Raw genomic sequence first — 18,781 nt, forward strand, 5'->3', positions numbered from 1 at the left:
TGGTTGCGAGACGCTGAAAATCAATAAAAACATGCTATTAATGTCTTGCTTAGCATAAGCACACCCCCAACAATTTGCGTTGACTTCGCAGAACTACTGCAATTAGTTATAAATGATTACGTGAAAGGCTCCGGCTCCAGCCAAGTCACAGAGGATGCAGACGCTGGCTCCAATCGTTGCTCTGCTAAGGGCTCAACCCAAAGTTAACTCAGCCTGCAGCCAGTAAAGCGGCTGCTGCTTTTCCCTTTTCCAGCAATGCTTTATAAAAACACGTTATAAAAGTTAGCACCGTGCTGCAGAAATACGCCCAGAAAGACCGGGGCCATTTCTCTGCCGATTCATCTTTCCTTAAGTCGAAACACACAGCCTGGGCAGCCCTCAGCATGCACTTCTTTAAGAAGAAAGCACGTTATATACGAAATATAAACTTCTCAAGTTCACTTTGGAAACCAGGCTTGGGTTCTCGTCTTGCCTTTAGGAAAGAAAGAAAGACCAAGGAATGGTAAAGAGATGGTCCATGCAATCGTTGGGAGGGTGGAGAAAGACGAAGGAAAGAGTCATTAATTTAATTCTGTAGAAGACTTTGAGCACTTCATGGTGTTTCAGGGCTCAAAAACCAAGTGTCTCATTTACAAAATCCACACTGGAAATGAACAGGTTAGATCACAGAATCCTAGAATCGTTTTGGTTGGAAAAGACCTTTAAGATCATCAGGTCCCTCAGGTCCAAGACCTATAAGACCATCAATTCAGAATCACAGAATGGTTTTGGTTGGAAAAGACCTTTAAGACCATCAGGTCCATGACCTTTAAGATCATCAGGTCAGAATCACAGAATCACTTTGGTTGGAGAAGACCTTTAAGATCATCCAGTCCAACCGTTAACCCAACACTACCAAGATCTACCAGAGTTCAGAGACCAGTTCTTAGTCCGTAACATCCCTGGAACTTCAGGAGGTGACTTCAAGGTTTCTGGACCCTCCTTTCTCATCTTCTACACTATTTGAGGTGCCAGGGGGCTGTGACCAACCACACCTGCCAAAAGGCTTCTCATCCCTGGAGATGCACGTCATCCCATCCCAAACCCACGCAACAGCTCCCTCAATCCTACGCTGTTTCCACCGAAACGGAAAGTTACTCAACTTAATGACCTGAGTGATGGTACTGAGAGCCCTGAGTCACTTTCAGACATTCTTCTTGATATTACCTTGATGATTTACTGAGCCACAGGGCTGCGCTACTGAAATAAAAGCACAGCATTGCATTACAAAAGAAAAGAAGACTTTATAATAAGCTACAGAAAAAGACAAAGAAATTCAACATCAGCCTCAACTCCTAAGCAGTCAGGACTGTTCTAGGCTGTTACCCACATAGAGAAGATGCAAAACGTGAACATTTCTTCAGCTGGTGGGGACAAGAAGACACAATCCTGCCTGCTCCTCTCACTGGACAATGCGTTTTTTCTACGGCTAAAAATGTGATCCTCAATAGCACAGGATTTTCCCTCATTCCCTGGTATTATCTTTAAGAATGAGAAAAACAAGTCCTCTAATGGTTGCATTTTTACTGCTTTCCAGAATAACCTTGCTTGGCTGTAGGAACCCACCCATCGCTCTATTCCTACAAATTCACATCAGAAGAGGTAAAGCTTTCTCAAAACCTTAACAAAGAAACCTTTACCTAAAACACCTCAAAGCAAACTCTTCTTGCCAGTGGTTATTTCTAGTGTGTGAGGTAGTCACCCAGAACTTCTTTAGAAAAGGATGTCACATAGCAGGTTTCACAGAGACCTTCCCTTTGTAAGGAGGGGTTTGCAGCTCACCCCTGTTGCACAAGGATCCCCATGGCTGGGCCACCTGCTATTTGAGCCAGGAGGAGAAACGCCCTGTGCACAGGATGACAGGTCAACATCCCATATACAGACACCACTAAAAAGTTCCTGCTAACCTGAAAATAATACAGGCCAATTCATTTGCACTGGAAGAGCCAAATCATTCCAAAGGAGGAACAGATTCCAAAGAAGACAACCCCAAAGAAGACGACGACCCCAAAGATGAAGATGACTTCAAAGAAGACCATGAAGACTCCAAGGAAGACCATGAAGACTCCAAGGAAGACCATGAAGACTCCAAAGAAGATCATGAAGACTCTAAGGAAGACCATGAAGAGACCATGAAGACCCCAAAGAAGACCAGGAAGACTCTAAGGAAGACCATGAAGAGACCATGAAGACTCCAAAGAAGACCATGAAGAGACCATGAAGACTCCAAGGAAGACCACGAAGACTCCAAGGAAGAAGATGAAGACTCCAAGGAAGAAGATGAAGACTCCAAAGAAGAAATTCAAAGTTTTGATGGAACCACATGAAGCTTTTTAAATGCTGATGCAATTTCTCTGCATTGCAGACACAACTTCAGACACTAATGGTCAGAAGCATTAACACAACACGCAAAACCACGCAACACAGCACCAGCCCAGCCAGCAGGTGACCTGACCCCTCACCATCATGCAAAAATGCTACTCCTCGTACTCAGGGAAGGCAAAAACCACCATCAAATACAACAGGAGATGAAACTTCTACTATGAACTGGATAGATAAGGAAAGTGGAAGGACACTGTCACCTCACTGGTCCAATGGACATGGAACGATGATGCTGGGCCTTCTTCCAAGCAGTCACAGGACCATACACCAGGCAGGACTTCAGCCCCTTGGTCGCAGCTCCCACATCACCCAGCCCAGAGTTGGCAATCACGTCCCACCAGGCGAGAGCTGCAGTAAAACGAGGCTTTAAAAATAACCTTGAGAGATGCTGCAACGCGAATTGTGAAAAGGAAGTTGGCTGCCCTCCTAATTGGGGGAGGAAATTTCTATTCCAGAGCGCAAAATGGGAAACAGAAGGAAAAACGAGAGTCCTCACGCTTATGAGGTGCTACTGTGGGAAGTGATCAATAAATTATCCTCGAGGGTAATGGCAACGGCCCAATTTAAAGCACGTTGCACCGACCAGGGCTACCGCCTGGGCTAAGACAGAACCGCGCCGCTCGCAGAGAGAGATGCTGTGAACAAATGGAAATGTTAAGTGGTGCTAAGTGAACCCACACATCACACATCAACAGGCTGGGTCTGGAGGATTGCAGAGGAAGCCAGGAACGGTGCCTGGAGTTCAGGAAGACAAACAGACCACCGGCGTAAGCACCGCGCTCTGCAAGGAAAGAGAAGAGAAGGGTCTCCATCAGGAAGGACGGACAAGCCAAGCTGAGGGCTGTGAACGTGACAAGGGAATTTTGAACTGAAAGCTGAAAAAAAATGGGAAATACCTAAGCAATGCTGAGTAAAGACGCAGCTCAACAGGAGGGTGAATGCCAGAAGAAAAAGAGCGATGGAGACTCATCTGCACCCTCTACGCAACAGCAAAGTCCTTCAGGAGGAACGGCCAAGCACCGTCCATTTATCCCAGGGCTTCTGGAGTCCCAACACAAAGATGGTCAACTTAATGACCAAGCAGATACGGGAATATCATGTCCTGGAGAAGGTGGCTCTGTGAATATTTGGGAAAAGTACTGATTTATGACGACACAACGGTCAACATGGCCCAACCCACTTTACAGGGAAATTTCAGTGCTGATATTGCCTGACTTTGGGCAAATGGGGATGGAATTTTGATGGGATATGACGACTCTACAGGGCAGCACAAGCCATGAGAGACTTCGGTAAACAAGTTCTGTGGGTCTGTATTTAGAACAGATCTTGAAGCAGGAGAAGGAATGCGGTGGGGGGAATTATATCTGGTCCATGACTAAAACCACCATTCCCATGCCCCAAGCCAGCCCTTCACGGGATGATCGATGAGGCAATCCCCATGATTTGCTTCTGCCATAAAGCCTGTTTTCCCACAATCCTGAAGCCTCCATATCTGGGACCAATAAGCTTTCTCAATAGCAACATAAAACTCTTTTCATCCCTCCCTCAAGGTGACAAGTGCTATTCAAAATTACCAGTCCCGTCAACTGAAGGACAGTAGTGTCCACATCTTAAGATCAACTCTCCAGCTCCACCACAAAGCCACAGAAAACAAGTGACCTAAATGATACGAAAAGCTGTGGCTCGACATACTAGATTTGTAGGTCTTCTGGAAAGAGTTACCAGAGATAAAACAATCTTTCCATCTTCTGATTTAAAAGGGACTTCTGGGTTCTGTCTGTCTTAAAAGCCAACATAAATTTGGATTTCTCCCTGGAGGCTCTTAGTACCAAAGGGTTTCCACTGAGCTTTAACAATGCTACTGCCCTTTTTCGCAAAACAATGACAAATTGGAGTCCTCTTGATGGATGCGTATCCTCTGCAGAAGTCAACAGCAGAAATGTGAAATGGGTACTGGCATCGCGATGCTCTTACAAAACCGTTCGGTCTCCTCAGCAAAACATGATTAAGAACTCAGCAACAAGTAATGAATCTGTGTGGAGAGAGATACCAATCTCGACATAAAAGCCGCCTCAGGTTCCCCCCAAGCCCTTTTAGAACAAACATGGATCTCTGCTCTTCTGTAGGGCAGAGGTTTCATTCCTCCTTTTGTCCAAATCACCCGCTGTCAAGGCTTGAGAGGCAAGAAAACAATGAAAGGGAAGGGAAAGAAGTTAAGCCAGTTCAGAGTGTCACCGAAAACTCAGGCAAACTTCAGAAAGCCATTCATCTTCTGAACGGAGCCACCAAGAAAGGCATCTCGGTGGCTCTGACACAACAGCCGTCCTTGTAGGAGGTCTAGCGACAATTCTCAGGGCCTGGGACTTATGGAGCCGGGAGGAAGATAACGCTGCTTTGGGATCACCCAACGAAAGCGACTCTCTTCTAACAGACAGGACAACGGCAAAACTCCTGCCACACATTTACAGCCCAGCCCGGCTAAAGCAACGGGCACAGGTGGCTCTTCAGTGCTGAAGATCCCCTGCCCACATCAGCAGGGAAGACGATTCCAGAAAGACCACAGAAATCACTACAGACCACCATTAACATTACAGACCATCACTACTGGCCACCATTAACACAGGGTTTGAGGAGGTTATTGGAACCAACCCCAGAAGCTTCCTGTCACAAAGGGTGTTTGGTGCCCAGCAAAACCCAAAATTGATCACACTGAATGCTCACTGGGTAATAAGGATTTGTTAATAACTACAAACAATTACTAAGCAGATTAAATCTGTCGCTCTTGAGCAACAAGACCTAAACTCAAGTTGAAATGTGTTGTGTCCAGCTGAATTCAGACCAGGAGTCCCACTTTGCCATTAATGTCCCTCAAGAAACACGAAAACACATTAGCAACAACCAGGAATTTCACCGCCTTATCTGCAAGCATCGCATCTGCCGAGTGCCATAGGAAGCCCCTCAAAAACAGACATTTCAATATCGTGTTCAAACAAGTCCCACAAGAGAAATGACCCTGGAACAGATGAAAAGGGAAACCATTATGTGGATTTTCCCCATCAGCACTAACGGCTTGGATCATTCACCAGAAACCTAACAGGCTTCAAGCAACACGGAAACTACTTCAACAAATTAACCTTCCCCTATTCCCTTACTTTCAGAAGCAAGAAGCAGGACGGTAATTTTCTATGGAAAAGATCCCAATAAAACTCTGACACCGCGCACCAGGAATCCCTTGGGCCTGGGCACACTGAGCTGAGCCACAACCCAGAAGCACTGAAGCGCCTGCTGGGATGTACAGGATGGTTTGAACCACATGAAATACATACGTGGCAGACGCTCTGCGCCCAGAAGCACAACCACTATCAGCGAGAAGTTTGCAAAGGTTTGTGCTGTCCACATATACCAAAAATTAACAAGTCCACAAGCTCAGCTGCTGCCTCCACCAGAGCCCCAGCAAGCGGGCCCTCGGTTCCAGAAAGACATGGAGCTGCTGAGAGGGGCCAGAGCAGCCACAAAATGACCCGAGGCTGGAACAGCTCTGCTGGGAGGACAGGCTGAGAGAGCTGAGGTGTTCAGCTGGAGAAGAGAAGCTCCGGGGAGACCTTAGTGTGGCCTTTCTGGACTTAAAAGAGGCCCATAAGAAAGATGGGGACAGACTTTTGAGCAGGCCCTGTTGTGATAGGACAAGGGGTGATGGTTTTAAACTAAAGGAGGGAGATTCAGGCTGGACATGAGGAAGAAATTGTTGGCCCTGAGGGTGGTGAGAGCCTGGCCCAGGTTGGGCAGAGAGGTGGTGGATGAACCATCCCTGGAGACATCCCAGGCCAGGCTGGACGGGGCTCTGAGCAACCTGAGCTGGTGAAGATGTCCCTGCCTGTGGCCCCCGGGCTGAGCAGACACAGCAGTGACCAGTGTATAAAGTTAATGGAAGACAAAAACGAGTAAACCCCACATTAAAGTCTGCAATTCCCCCCTCATCCCTTTTTCTCTGCAGCAGCGGGATGTTCCCCATCACCAGAGCTTTGTCCCAAGGCCTGGCTCTTTCTAAAAACGAGTATTTTCCTCTGAAACCAGCACTGCACAGAAACCACACCAGAATGTCTTCTGACACTCTCCAGCCTCCATCTTGCAACACAAGAATTCAATCCTAAACATTTTACAAAGGCATCTTTGCTTGTTTTCTATAAAGCCGATACAACAACGTTTGATGCAAAACCAGGCTGTGTTGTTCTTCAGTCTGTTTTGGGTCGTTCCGTTTAAGACTTAACGACAGCAAACGAATCTTGCAACAGGTAACAGGACAACAGAGTTCTATGGGATACGGAATAAGATGTAAAAATGACAACACCAAAGATTGAGGTGGGGTGGAAATAGCGCCCTGGTGCCCAGGAACCAGCCCTTTCTGTGCCTCATTGCTACTTCACAGTGTTTTTACCATTTCCCTCTATATTCTCAATATATATAAAACAAACGTATAAACGCACTGGCAGAACCTTCGAGAGGAGTCGATTACTCAAAAGACATTCCCACAATAAGCCCGATGGCAGAAATCACCAGACAATGTACAGATGTATTCTCGCATTCAAATGTACAGTGGGTTTTAGTTATATTACAATAAATCGCTATATACATAGGCATTTTTTTCTGATTTACTAGATTGCTTCTTTAAATTATAAGCTGTGTTTTTAAGAAAAACACTTTAAAAAAAAAAAGTCATTAAAAATAGAAACAGCACTGCAGCAAACATTTGGAAAATTTTTTGAGCCGATTGTTTATTGGGACTCCAACTGATTTTAATGAAAAAATATGGTTATGATTTTAAAACCCAGCACTTTTATGTTTTGCATAAGGAAAGTCCCTACAATGCAACCTCCAGGGCATTTATGAAGAAAAAAGTCCTCAACTGGTCACAGGGCTCTCTTGTCAAAGCCCTCCTTGAAAACCAAAAGATGTGGGTTGCAAACTATTTCAAATATCCACAACAAGTGAAACTGGATGTAGAAAAATATGTTCTCAACATTTACTTCTGTTTATGGTGAAACTGGAACCAGATGACCCCTAACAACATATTGTGTGAACGGGTAATTAACCAGTTGCAGATGGAGCCCAACTGCTGATGGTTGACATTCGTGGAGCTGATCATTTCCATCCCACTCCAGGAGAAGGTCAAACGGGGGGTAATGTGGGACGGTTCCTCCCCTCAGAACCTCCAAACCCACCCCCAGCGCTGCGGGATTGATCCAGACAAAGGGTTGTCTGTGGTCCACAGCTCCGGGATGAGATGTTGGCTCAGTGCAGGACATCCCACCAGCCCCTGGTGCAGGACATCCCACCAGCCCCTGGTGCAGGACATCTCACCAGGGCTGTGCTGGTGGAAAAGAGGCTCAGGTCTTTCTCCCATGGGTGGCTGTTGCATGTTGGTTCTCCAATACGGTTTCCCTGCCTCACCTCCACCATTGCAACAGAAAATCAACCATGTCCTGGGCTGCATCCCCAGCCCCATGGGCAGCAGGTTTGGGGGGATTCTGCCCCTCTGCTCCGCTCTGGTGAGACCCCCCTGCAGTGCTGGTCCAGCTCTGGGTCCTCAGCACAGGACACACATGGAGCTGCTGGAGAGGGGCAGAGGAGCCACAGAAATGACCCGAGGCTGGAACAGCTCTGCTGGGAGGACAGGCTGAGAGAGTTGGGGTGTTCAGCTGGAGAAGAGAAGCTCTGGGGAGACCTTAGTGTGGCCTTTCCAGACTCAAAAGGGAATGGTGAGAAAGACGGGGACAGACTTTTGAGCAGGGCCTGTTGTGATAGGACAAGGGGTGATGGTTTTAAACTAAAATGGGAGATTCAGGCTGGACATGAGGAAGAAATTGTTGGCCCTGAGGGTGGTGAGAGCCTGGCCCAGGTTGGGCAGAGAGGTGGTGGATGAACCATCCCTGGAGACATCCCAGGCCAGGCTGGACGGGGCTCTGAGCAACCTGAGCTGGTGAAGATGTCCCTGCTCATGGCAGGGGGGGCACTGGGGGAGCTGGGAAGGTCCCTTCAACCCAAACTGTTCTGTCATTCTATGGGTGGGTCCTCTCCTGCTCACTCCACCACAAATGTTATCCTAGTTTATCTGCTATCTCACCTGGAGACTCCTGCACGTGCTCTGACATGAACCACAGCACCTCTGGAGCTGCTGTCAAAGCAGCATTGATCTTTTTTAATCACTCCTGAGCTAAAGCAGCGTTAACCTTTGAGACGTAACACAGCACATGGGAAGTTCAGCAGGAGTTGAGGTTGTTGAGACATCAAAGGGGTGGGGATGGTGGGGATGGTGGGGATGGTGGGGATGGTGGGGATGGTGGGGATGGTGGGGATGGTGGGGATGGTGGGGATGGTGGGGATGGTGGGGATGGTGGGGATGATGCCCCTTCACTCCAGAAGCACTGTCTGCTAAATGCCAATAAATCCCCAAATCAGCATCCCCCGTGCTAGCGCCCATTTGAAAAGAGTTTTTAACCAGCAGCCATGTTTTATCCCATTGTTTTAACAATTAAAATGCAAGTTGTCATGACTCGATCACATTTTTGTATGCACCCAAAATCATCTAAATTAGGAATAGAACAGCACTACCAATAGCACACATATACACACACATGTATATATATATACACACGCTTTTCAAAAGGGCCATTTTCATCAAGCTGAAAACAATTATGAGTCAAATCAATTGGGAAAAAGAACGTAATCAGAAAAATACAAAGACTAATTGAAAATTGTTTAAGAACATTTTAACTAGATGCTCCAAAAGCCACAATCCCACAACTGAAAAAGGCAGCCCCGCTAGTTAAAAGGCGACCTGGCTCAGACGGAGGTTAGGGAAGGAAAAAGGGAACGTGACAAATGGAACAAAGCCGGCAAACAAAGATCTGGTGTTAGGATGTGTGATGGCTGATACGGGGAGCAAGAGGATACATGAAGGAATCAATGGTTGGTTATCAATGGCTGGTTATCAACGGCTGGATTTGATTTGGGTTGGGTTTATTTTGGTTGGTTGTTTTTGTTTGCTTGTTTTCCTGTGGAAAGGCCAAACTGGAAAATAATTGTTCAAAACCACCTTATTCTGCAGAACTCTTGTCCTCTTCTGTTGCTACGCAATGAAAAGGCAGGTGGGACAGCAAATAATTTTCAGTTCAGTAGACAGCACGATTCAGATGTACGAGCACAGAGATGCTGTCTTGACTTGTCTGGAAAATGGGCCAATTCCAATGGGCTGAAGTTCAGCAAGGCCAAGTGCCAGGTGCTGCACTTTGGCCACCACAACCCCCTGCAGCGCTCCAGGCTGGTACAGAGTGGCTGGAGAGCAGTCAGGCAGAAAGGGACCTGGGGGCACTAATGGACAGGAAGCTCAACAGGAGCCAACAGTGTGCCCAGGTGGCCAAGAAGGCCAATGGTGTCCTGTCCTGTATCCAAACCAGCGTGGTCAGCAGGACAAAGGCAGTGATCCTTCCCCTGTACTCTGCACTGGGGAGGCCACAGCTGGAGTGTTGTGTTCAGTTCTGGGCCCCTCAGCTCAGGAAAGAGATTGAAGTGCTGGAGCGGGTCCAGAGAAGAGCAACAAGACTGGGGAAGGGACTGGAACACAAGCCCTATGGGGAGAGGCTGAGGGAGCTGGGCTTGTTCAGTCTGGAGAAGAGGAGGCTTAGAGGTGAGCTCAGCACTCTCTAGAACGACCTGAAGGGCAGTTCTAGCCAGGGGGGATTGGGCTCTTCTCCCAGGCAGTCAGCAATAGGACAAGGGGGCATGGGCTTCAACTCTGCCAGGGGCAATTGAGGCTGGAGATGAGAAAGCAATTCTGTGCAGAGAGAGTGGTCAGCATTGGAATGGCTGCCCAGGGAGGTGCTGGACTCACCGGCCCTGGAGGTTTGTAAACTGAGATTGGCCATGGCACTCAGTGCCATGATCTGGCCAATGGACTGGAGTTGGACCAAGGGTTGGACTGGAAGAGCAATGAGGGCTTTTCCAACCCAGTCCATTCTGCGATTCTGTGACTTCTCACACTACACTGGATTTAGTTCCGCTGCCCAAACTGGTGAAAACCTGCTCTGGTTTCACACCCCAGCAAACGACCAGACTGCAAAATGTGGAGTTTTTCCACTAAAAACCAGCACTTGGCTGATTTGTCTCACGCAGCGAAGGTCAGTGAACTGCAAGCACTCGGCCAGGGAACTCGGGTTTGCGGTTTAGTGCCACAAAATTAGTCCCAGTTATCCAGAGAAAGCCAAAGGTAGACTTGAAATTAGGTCCATGTTATTATGAGTGATTAAGCGAACAGACACATCAAGTGCAAAGTACCTTGATATTTGGAGAGAGCAGAAGACTGAAGAATATCTTGGCAATTATTTTCCACTGATTGTATCTGCAATCCTTAGGAAACGAAGGGAACAAACATTAAAAAAGAAGGAAATGACAACAAGGAAGACAAGGAGCAGATAGGCAACAAAAATTCATGAAGAAGTAAATAGCACAGAAACGTGTCAACACCACCAAATTATGGTATTTGCACAACTAAGACAACAAACTTCAAGAGATTTTAAGGGAAATTAAATCTACAACCAATATACGTGGAAGGACTGGTCAGAGGGACACGTTCAGACAGGTGAGGAGGGGACAGGGAGGTGACACAAAGGGCCTGGGACCCAAGAGTGGTGGAAGCTGAAGGAGATGCCACCACAAGAGATGAGAGCAGAGCATGAGTGTCCAGGAACAGCTGGAGGGTCAGAAGGGACAACGTGGACTGCCCATCTCCATGAGGACCATGGAGATCCATCAGAGATCCACTGGCGATCCGTCAGAGATCCATTGGAGATCCATCAGCAACCATCCACAAATGACACAGAGCGTGGGCCACCAGAATGGGATGAACACGGCACACAGACCTCAAAGAGTGAAGGAGAAAGGAAGGGGTAGAACCATTCAATCATTTTGGTTGGAAAAGACCGTTACGATCACCAGGTCCAACCTTTAACCCAACATTGCCAAGGCCACTGCTAAACCACGTCCCTAAGAACCTCATCTGTGTTAAGAAACACTTAAAACTGTTCTGGGGTGAAAATAACAGTATCAAACCTTTCATTACATTTAATAAATATATCTAGAGAGGAATAACCCCCCCACTACGCACTGTCTGGGTTTGGTCTGTTGATATTTCAGATTTGGGGAACATTTAAATATAAAGGGCAATCTTCTTACTTAAAATCAACTTTTCCTATAGAAAATCTGTTGGCCTTTAAGCTGCCCAAACACCTCAGCCTGGATGAGAACAAGCGGATAATCCTTCAGCCTGGAAATGGTTGGTTTTGGGGGAAAAATGTATTTATACATATGGTAACAAACAGTAAAAATTCAGAGAGGGGCACCAAGGTTGTGTCTCAACCTCAATGGTACCATTTGATACCAGGCAACGTAATAATTCAATGAGAACAAATATAGGGCAGCTACAATCCAAGAAATGTTCTCCTAGCACAGCAAACCATGGTGTGGACGGTGCTGCTCTCCCCCAGGTCAATCCTCCGTGAGTCAGAACTTGATCCGTTCTCCCGTAACACAGCAAGCTCAACAATCCAAGAACTTCCAAGTTTCATCAAAATCCATAAAGACGTTTTGTTCTGTCCAGAGGAACACGGAGCTTGGCGGGACAGACACCACAGAGGTGGCCACGAGCCGAGAAGAAGCCGCTTTGGAAGAGGCAAAGCATCGCCCAGGAGTTACACAAAGTACAACCGGAAAATAGGCATCTACTTAACATACAAATATTCCCTTTGTCATGAACAAAATAGCATTAAAAGCTCGTAATTATGCCACATTTACATTAACAGCACATTACAAACACGTCTTCCCATGAGGTGAGTGATCTGGATGGGACAAATTGGCCAACTGAGGCACACGTAGATTAACAACTTGCCCAAGGCCACACAGGGAGCGTTATCAGAGTCAAAAATCACAACTTAGTTTTCCTTTAAACTCCCTTCTTCTTAATTTGCTCTTCACCACAAGCAGCAAAACATGAAGTATGAGTCTATTATTCCTATAAGCATAAAGCTTTGAGCAATCACAGTAGCCAGGTAGTCTGAACACCTCAAACAACACAGACAAGGAGTCGCCCGCTCATTAACACCTACTTCAAGATCACTATGAGTGTTTCCAACAGACACCCGGAGAAGCAGAGCACGCAATCCTCTTTCTCAATAAATTAAAGATATTAAGTTCATCGAGCCTCGTATCATAAATCCTGCTTCCTAATCCCGATGAAGGTTCAAGTTGTCACATCTTCGTACAACAAAACCATTAATAACTCTGGCGATATGAAAACAACCTCTGTATAAAGCCCCGACGCTCAAAGGCAAATATTGCATTGCATGAAGTGATGCTTTGCGGGTGAAATAAAATCAACACCTGCCACTCTGTTCAATGTGTTCACGCATGGCTCACTGGCAATTTTTGCCCGAACTGTACTATTCTGTGTCCTGCAAAGTGCAGCAACTGGGGAGAATGGGTCAATAGATAATTCAATATTTTATTCAGGTGATATTCCAAGTGGAGTTGTTCTCTACTTTAATGTCAGAGAAAAAACAAGATCCCTCTGTTCCCATATGAATTTTGGCCATACAAAAGCTCGTTCCTTTAGGAGACCCTAAAGTCCGCTGGAATTGATTTCACATCACCTTTTCCTTTACTCCATCCTACCCAGACACCCAACGTAGCCCGAGTTGTCTTCCAAGGTCCCTCAGTGGCATTTCAGTGCCTCTAAGCTCCATCCCTTCCTCAGTAGATCTGTAAGACCAGCCACCGTGTCCTTGAGCAGTTCTTATGTATTTATAGAACTATAGAATCGTTTTGGTTGGAAAAGACCTTTAGGATCATCGAGTCCAACCATTAACCCAACGCCGTCACTAAACCACGGCCCTGAGAACCTCATCTCCACATCTCCCACGGCCTTCAAAGCTTCTGGGACAACCCTGCCCGGCTCAAAACAGGTTCACTCATGAAGAGCACCAGAATCCAGACATTTCAGAGCCATACATGACCAGAAGGGCTTAAGATCCATCTCGTTTCATAACAGAAGGACTATTGCTCTGCAGGAGGAAGACTTCTGCAGTTCTTTATTACGGTAAAATGAGCAGCACATTAGTCATCACAACCAACCAACCAATGTGAACTGAGCAATCCTGTTACACCGAAAACGCAGCAGTGACCCAAAATGCCAAGTGTAAAGCCAACAGAAGGAAACACGTGCAAAGATCTTATTCAGTCTCATGAGATTCCAGATCAGCGTGACTGGGGAAGTGGAAAAGTCTGTATCCATCACTACAGATGAACCACAAAATACAATTGCACCCCATCAACAACCTTGGAGAAAGTGCTCGCAGTTTTCAGACGGCTCAAGATCTGGAGGGGACAGTGTGCACCGGGTTCTTCCCACGTGTTGAGAACATACTTCACACATCACCAACCATATCCACCATTCCACGTATTCGCATCATCCAAACAAAGCCCCACCAGAACCTCAAGCGAAGGCTCTGCCTCAATCCTACAACTAATCCGGGACTTTTGGGAGCTTCCACCCATCCGGTGATCAGCCCTGAAGTTCACGTTTGGTCAGCACTTCTGATAAACCATTCTTCCCAACTGGGTTCCACTGAGCTTTCCAACCCATCTGTAATGTCCCACATCTTCAAGGAAACGAACCGATCTGTGTGTCCTGGATGGCCTTCAAAGCTTTGATTCTATTTTATTTCTATACTCCCTTATATTACTTCTCCTTCTAAGATAGCAGGAGGATTATTTTTTACCACCATTCTTAGTAATAAGAGGCAATAAATTTAAAAATTACAAATAAGAAAAAAGGAGAAAGGAAAGAAGACAACCTGATAAACAAAATCAAGAACTCCTAACTCAGTCCAGTATTGTTTGTGAGAGTCAAACACATGTCCAGAAATCAAGTAGACCATCATTTCTAATCACAGCAGTGCAGGGATGTATTCCAGATGAAGCTTTTTGGGTGCTGGAGGTGAGGGGGTTGTTGGATTTTGAGTTGGGTTTTCTCAAGGTGCCGTGGGGGGAAGCTGATGGGCTCAATGCTGCACTAAGGAAACCTCCCCAGCAGCAAATAAAACAGAAATATCCTCCTAAATGCAGTGAAATGAGAGAAAAAGACAACCACATGCTAATAGGGTATGTAAAAAATACCCTACAAAAATAACAACTAAAATAAATGAATAAATAAATCATAAGACACAAGAAGCACCTTCCAGACTAGAGTTCTGATGTTCAACCGCATGTATCAATGGCATACAATTAATAAATCTAGGGATTTACTCCTCAAAAGAAGTCAGATATTCATCCAAAACAGACCCTACAGCCAGATTAGGTTTTTTAATTCACGGTGTTCTTCCAAGATTCTGAATTCACTGATTACCAGTGACTTATTCCAGCACCTTGAAAACAAATCACTGCTTGCTGGTGGGGTTCCCAGGTACACAGGACCCCCGTCCACCAGCTACATGACTCCCCAGCACCCAGAAGACAACCTGAGCCTTCTTCCAAAGCCTGAGAGGAGAGACATCACTGCCACCACCACAAAGGAGCGAGAGGAGGCTGAAGGCAACATCACACCTGAGAAGGTGTTGGAGGAACCAGAGCACATGTACAAGGCAGGATGGATTGTGAAAACCACAGAATCACAGAACAGTTTGGGTTGGAGGGACCTTCCCAGCTCCCCCAGCGCCATCCCTGCCATGAGCAGGGACATCTTCACCAGCTCAGGTTGCTCAGAGCCCCGTCCAGCCTGGCCTGGGATGTCTCCAGGGATGGTTCAGCCACCACCTCTCTGCCCAGCCTGGGCCAGGCTCTCACCACCCTCAGGGACAACAATTTCTTCCCCATGTCCAGCCTGAATCTCCCTCCTTTAGTTTAAAACCATCACCCCTTGTCCTATCACAACAGGCCCTGCTCAAAAGTCTGTTCCCATCTTTATTATCGGCCTCTTTTAAGTCCGGAAAGGCCGCACTAAGGTCTCCCCGGAGTTTCTCTTCTCCAGGCTGAATGGTCAGCGTTGATCAGGATTTCGACAGAATTGGAAGCGAAGAACAGACAAACTCAGTGGGTTCAGGTCTCCACAGCGGCAGTGTACAAACGGTTCCTATGGGGGTCACTTCAACTAACCCAAATCCCACCTGCTCTGCTCCACTCCCTCCAGCATCTTGGTGGCTGCGCTGGACTCTCTCCAGCAGTTCCCTGTCCTTCTGGAGCTGAGGGGCCACAACTGGACACAATATTCCAGCTGTGGTCTCCCCAGGGCAGAGCAGAGGGGCAGGAGAACCTCTCTGACCTACTGACCACCCCCTTCTAACCCACCCCAGGTACCATTGGCCTTCCTGGCCACAAGGGCCCAGTGCTGGCTCATGCTCACCCTGCTGTCCCCAGGACCCCAAGGTCCCTTTCCCCTACACTGCTCACAAACCCATAAAGAGTTGTCAAGCTGACAGACACCACAGACACACGAGCGTGTGGAAATCAGAATTTCCTAAAGTCACAAAAGCCCCACGCAGTGGCACATCCCTCTTTTGGTCAAGCACCCTGCTGTTGTCCATTGGAAGCAACAAGCGTGCGCTGTGCCACGTGCTGAACAAAGCACTCAATTATTTATCATGGCTTACCAGGAGGAAAAACCCAACAGACTAGAGGTCCGGAAGGGCCCAAGTCACATCCCCACTGCACACCAACCCTTTTGGATCAGGAAAACGCTGACTCTGCAGTTTCTCTGTCCCAGCCCCTGTGAGGAATGAGATCTCCTCCCAACCAGCCAAGAAGGGAGAGCAGTTTTGCTGAAGGCCACATTAATAGTTTCCTGGTAATTATCCTCATTCTCCACTCACCGGGTTACACCAACATCAGTAGCTTCAACCTCACAGCCAATAAATAAAACCTTTAGTAACAGCATTAAAAAGCGTACATTAAGCACGGGACCCTCTGGAGCAAGCTTACCCCTCCGCAAGGGGTTCTTTAATCGTTACAGCAAACTCACCCAAGGACAAAAGCTGACCCTGGAAACCTGCACCAAGGACAGAGGGCTGAAGGCAAAGGAACTAGAAATGAAGCCTCGAGGCTCAGTACTGGGGCCGGCATTATTCAATATACTCATCAATTATTTGGATGAGGGAATAGAGTGGAGCATCTCCCGTGTGAGGAAAGGCTGAGGGAGCTGGGGCTCTGGAGCTGGACAAGAGGACACTGAGGGGGAACTCATTCATGGGGATCAATATGGAAAGGGGCAGTGTCAGGAGGATGGAGCCAGGCTCTTCTGGGTGACACCCAGTGACAGGACAAGGGGCAATGGGTTCAAACTGGAACACAGGAGGTTCCACTTAAATTTGAGAAGAAACTTGTTCCTGGTGAGGGTGTCAGAGCCTGGCCCAGGCTGCCCAGGGAGGTTGTGGAGTCTCCTTCTCTGCAGACATTCAAACCCGCCTGGACACCTTCCTGTGGAACCTCAGCTGGGTGTTCCTGCTCCATGGGGGGATTGCACTGGATGAGCTTTCCAGGGCCCTTCAACCCCTGACACTCTGGGATTCTGTGAGCACACGGCAGCTCCCTCCTGCTCCTCATCCTCCCCATGCATCTTGTTCTTTGGAGAAGAAACCACTCTCCCTATGGACACACCGCGCTCTGTGTGCCTGGGGTCAGTCTGAATTGCTTTCCTCCACTATACATGAATAGGATAGAATGTCCTGAACTGGAACGATCCACAGGGATCATGGAGTCCAACTGCTGTCCCTGCACAGGACACCCCACAGGTCACCCCGTGTGTCTGAGCACGCTGTCCAGTCTCTGCTTGAACACTGTCAGGTTGGGCCGTGACACCTCCCTGGGAGCCTGTTCAGTGTCCAGCACCTCTGGGGGAAGAAGCTCAACCTATTGAGGCCAAAAAGTTTGACAGGGAAGAGGTGCCCCTTGGTTCTACCCACCTTGGGACAAAGGTCCCACACAACCAGCAGCAGAAGGAACTGCCCCACAGCCCCTCTCCTGTCCTTCTCCCATAAAAAGTTATTGATGTATGGACCACGGTTGTTGGACCTTCCTGACCATACCAGGGACCCGGTTCAATTCTTCCCCTGCTCCTCCATCCATCAGATTTTGCATCCAGCTCTTGCTGGGAGCCAGAGCTGATCCTCCCTCTTTCCAGTGCACTCACAGCCACAACCTCCACACCACCCCAGGTCCCCGCTGGAGCAGCTTCCCTCAGCTTTCCCACCCACAACAGCCCTTGTGGGTTTGCTCCACCAGCAGTGGGTTTGCACCATCATGGACCCACACGGCAACTTCTCACCAGGTCCACGTGAGCAGCCCCTCACCGAGAGCCAACAAGCCAGAGCAGAAAAACCAACTTAATACGTGAGCTGCGATGTGCGCGCAGGATGGGGGATGCTGGCAGGACAAGACCTCGGTCACCATTTGCAACTCATTACTTCTGGTTTTTGGACAGCACGGAGGTTCAGCACAACCAGGCCCACCTACCGAACCCAGCGCAGATCACCACTGTCAACGACTGCCAGCCCGGTGGGCTTGTGCATGGGGGAAGGCGTCCAAAAGCACCAGCGACACTGGGAAAAAACAATGAGGTTACCAACACAGCGTGTTTTACCAAATTTTAAGAGTCTACATTAAGTCTTGGAAAGCTTCCCGCCCTCCATCTGTTGCCAAACAGACCCCAGATTTCTATTTGCATCTTGCTATTTGGCAGCGGTAAGAAATATTTCCTAGCGGGAATAAGAAAGAAGAAAAAGCTCTTCCATTCACACTGAAATATCTACTGGACATCCCTGGGGACCTAATTCCCAGAACACTGACATCCAAGCCTCCAAATGGGAAAAATATACTGATTACCTGCCAGTAACCTCAAGAGTGGCAAGCCAAGCCCTTAATAACCGGCTGGATTACCATCTGGCTACCACACAGTCACTGGGAAAATGTTATTGTTCTGAGTTTGACTTACTTGTCAAGATAATTGCTTCGGTATTAATTAAATGTTCCTCCCTGCAGCTGCACAGAAAGTTCACGTGGATAATTTACTGATCGCACGGTATACGCTTCTCTGGAACGAGTGGGCACAGCACGACCTGCAGGCCCAAGTCTGTTAAACACTGAACATTAATGTTTTTAGAGTTTAAAAGCCTGAATATATTTCAGAAATTTGAAAGCCAAGACAATAAAAAACATGAGGGGGATGAGAAAACTCACCCAAAGTTCTGCTCGAGGCAACACACAACTGTCCCCATTGGAAGTGGCCACAACTGGAAGACGCTTGGCCAATGTCCGTCCTCCT

At 47.5% G+C, this 18,781-nt stretch overlaps 1 protein-coding gene across 7 annotated transcripts in view; it reads right to left on the reverse strand.

The window, feature by feature from the left end:
- Nucleotides 1-18,781, reverse strand: part of EXOC6B (exocyst complex component 6B) — a 317,698-nt gene that overhangs the window by 182,936 nt on the left and 115,981 nt on the right. For 5 of the 7 annotated variants that reach the window (XM_065836317.2, XM_071808429.1, XM_065836315.2 and 2 more), the window contains one exon: nt 10,753-10,824. The exons of the other annotated variants lie outside the window; for them this stretch is intronic. In XM_065836317.2, the coding sequence (XP_065692389.1) occupies nt 10,753-10,824 (72 nt within the window). The remainder of the gene's footprint in view (nt 1-10,752; nt 10,825-18,781) is intronic. 7 annotated transcript variants of the gene reach the window in all.

This window comes from Patagioenas fasciata, chromosome 4 (assembly GCF_037038585.1).
Source record: "Patagioenas fasciata isolate bPatFas1 chromosome 4, bPatFas1.hap1, whole genome shotgun sequence".
In the NCBI taxonomy this organism is placed as follows: domain Eukaryota; kingdom Metazoa; phylum Chordata; class Aves; order Columbiformes; family Columbidae; genus Patagioenas; species Patagioenas fasciata.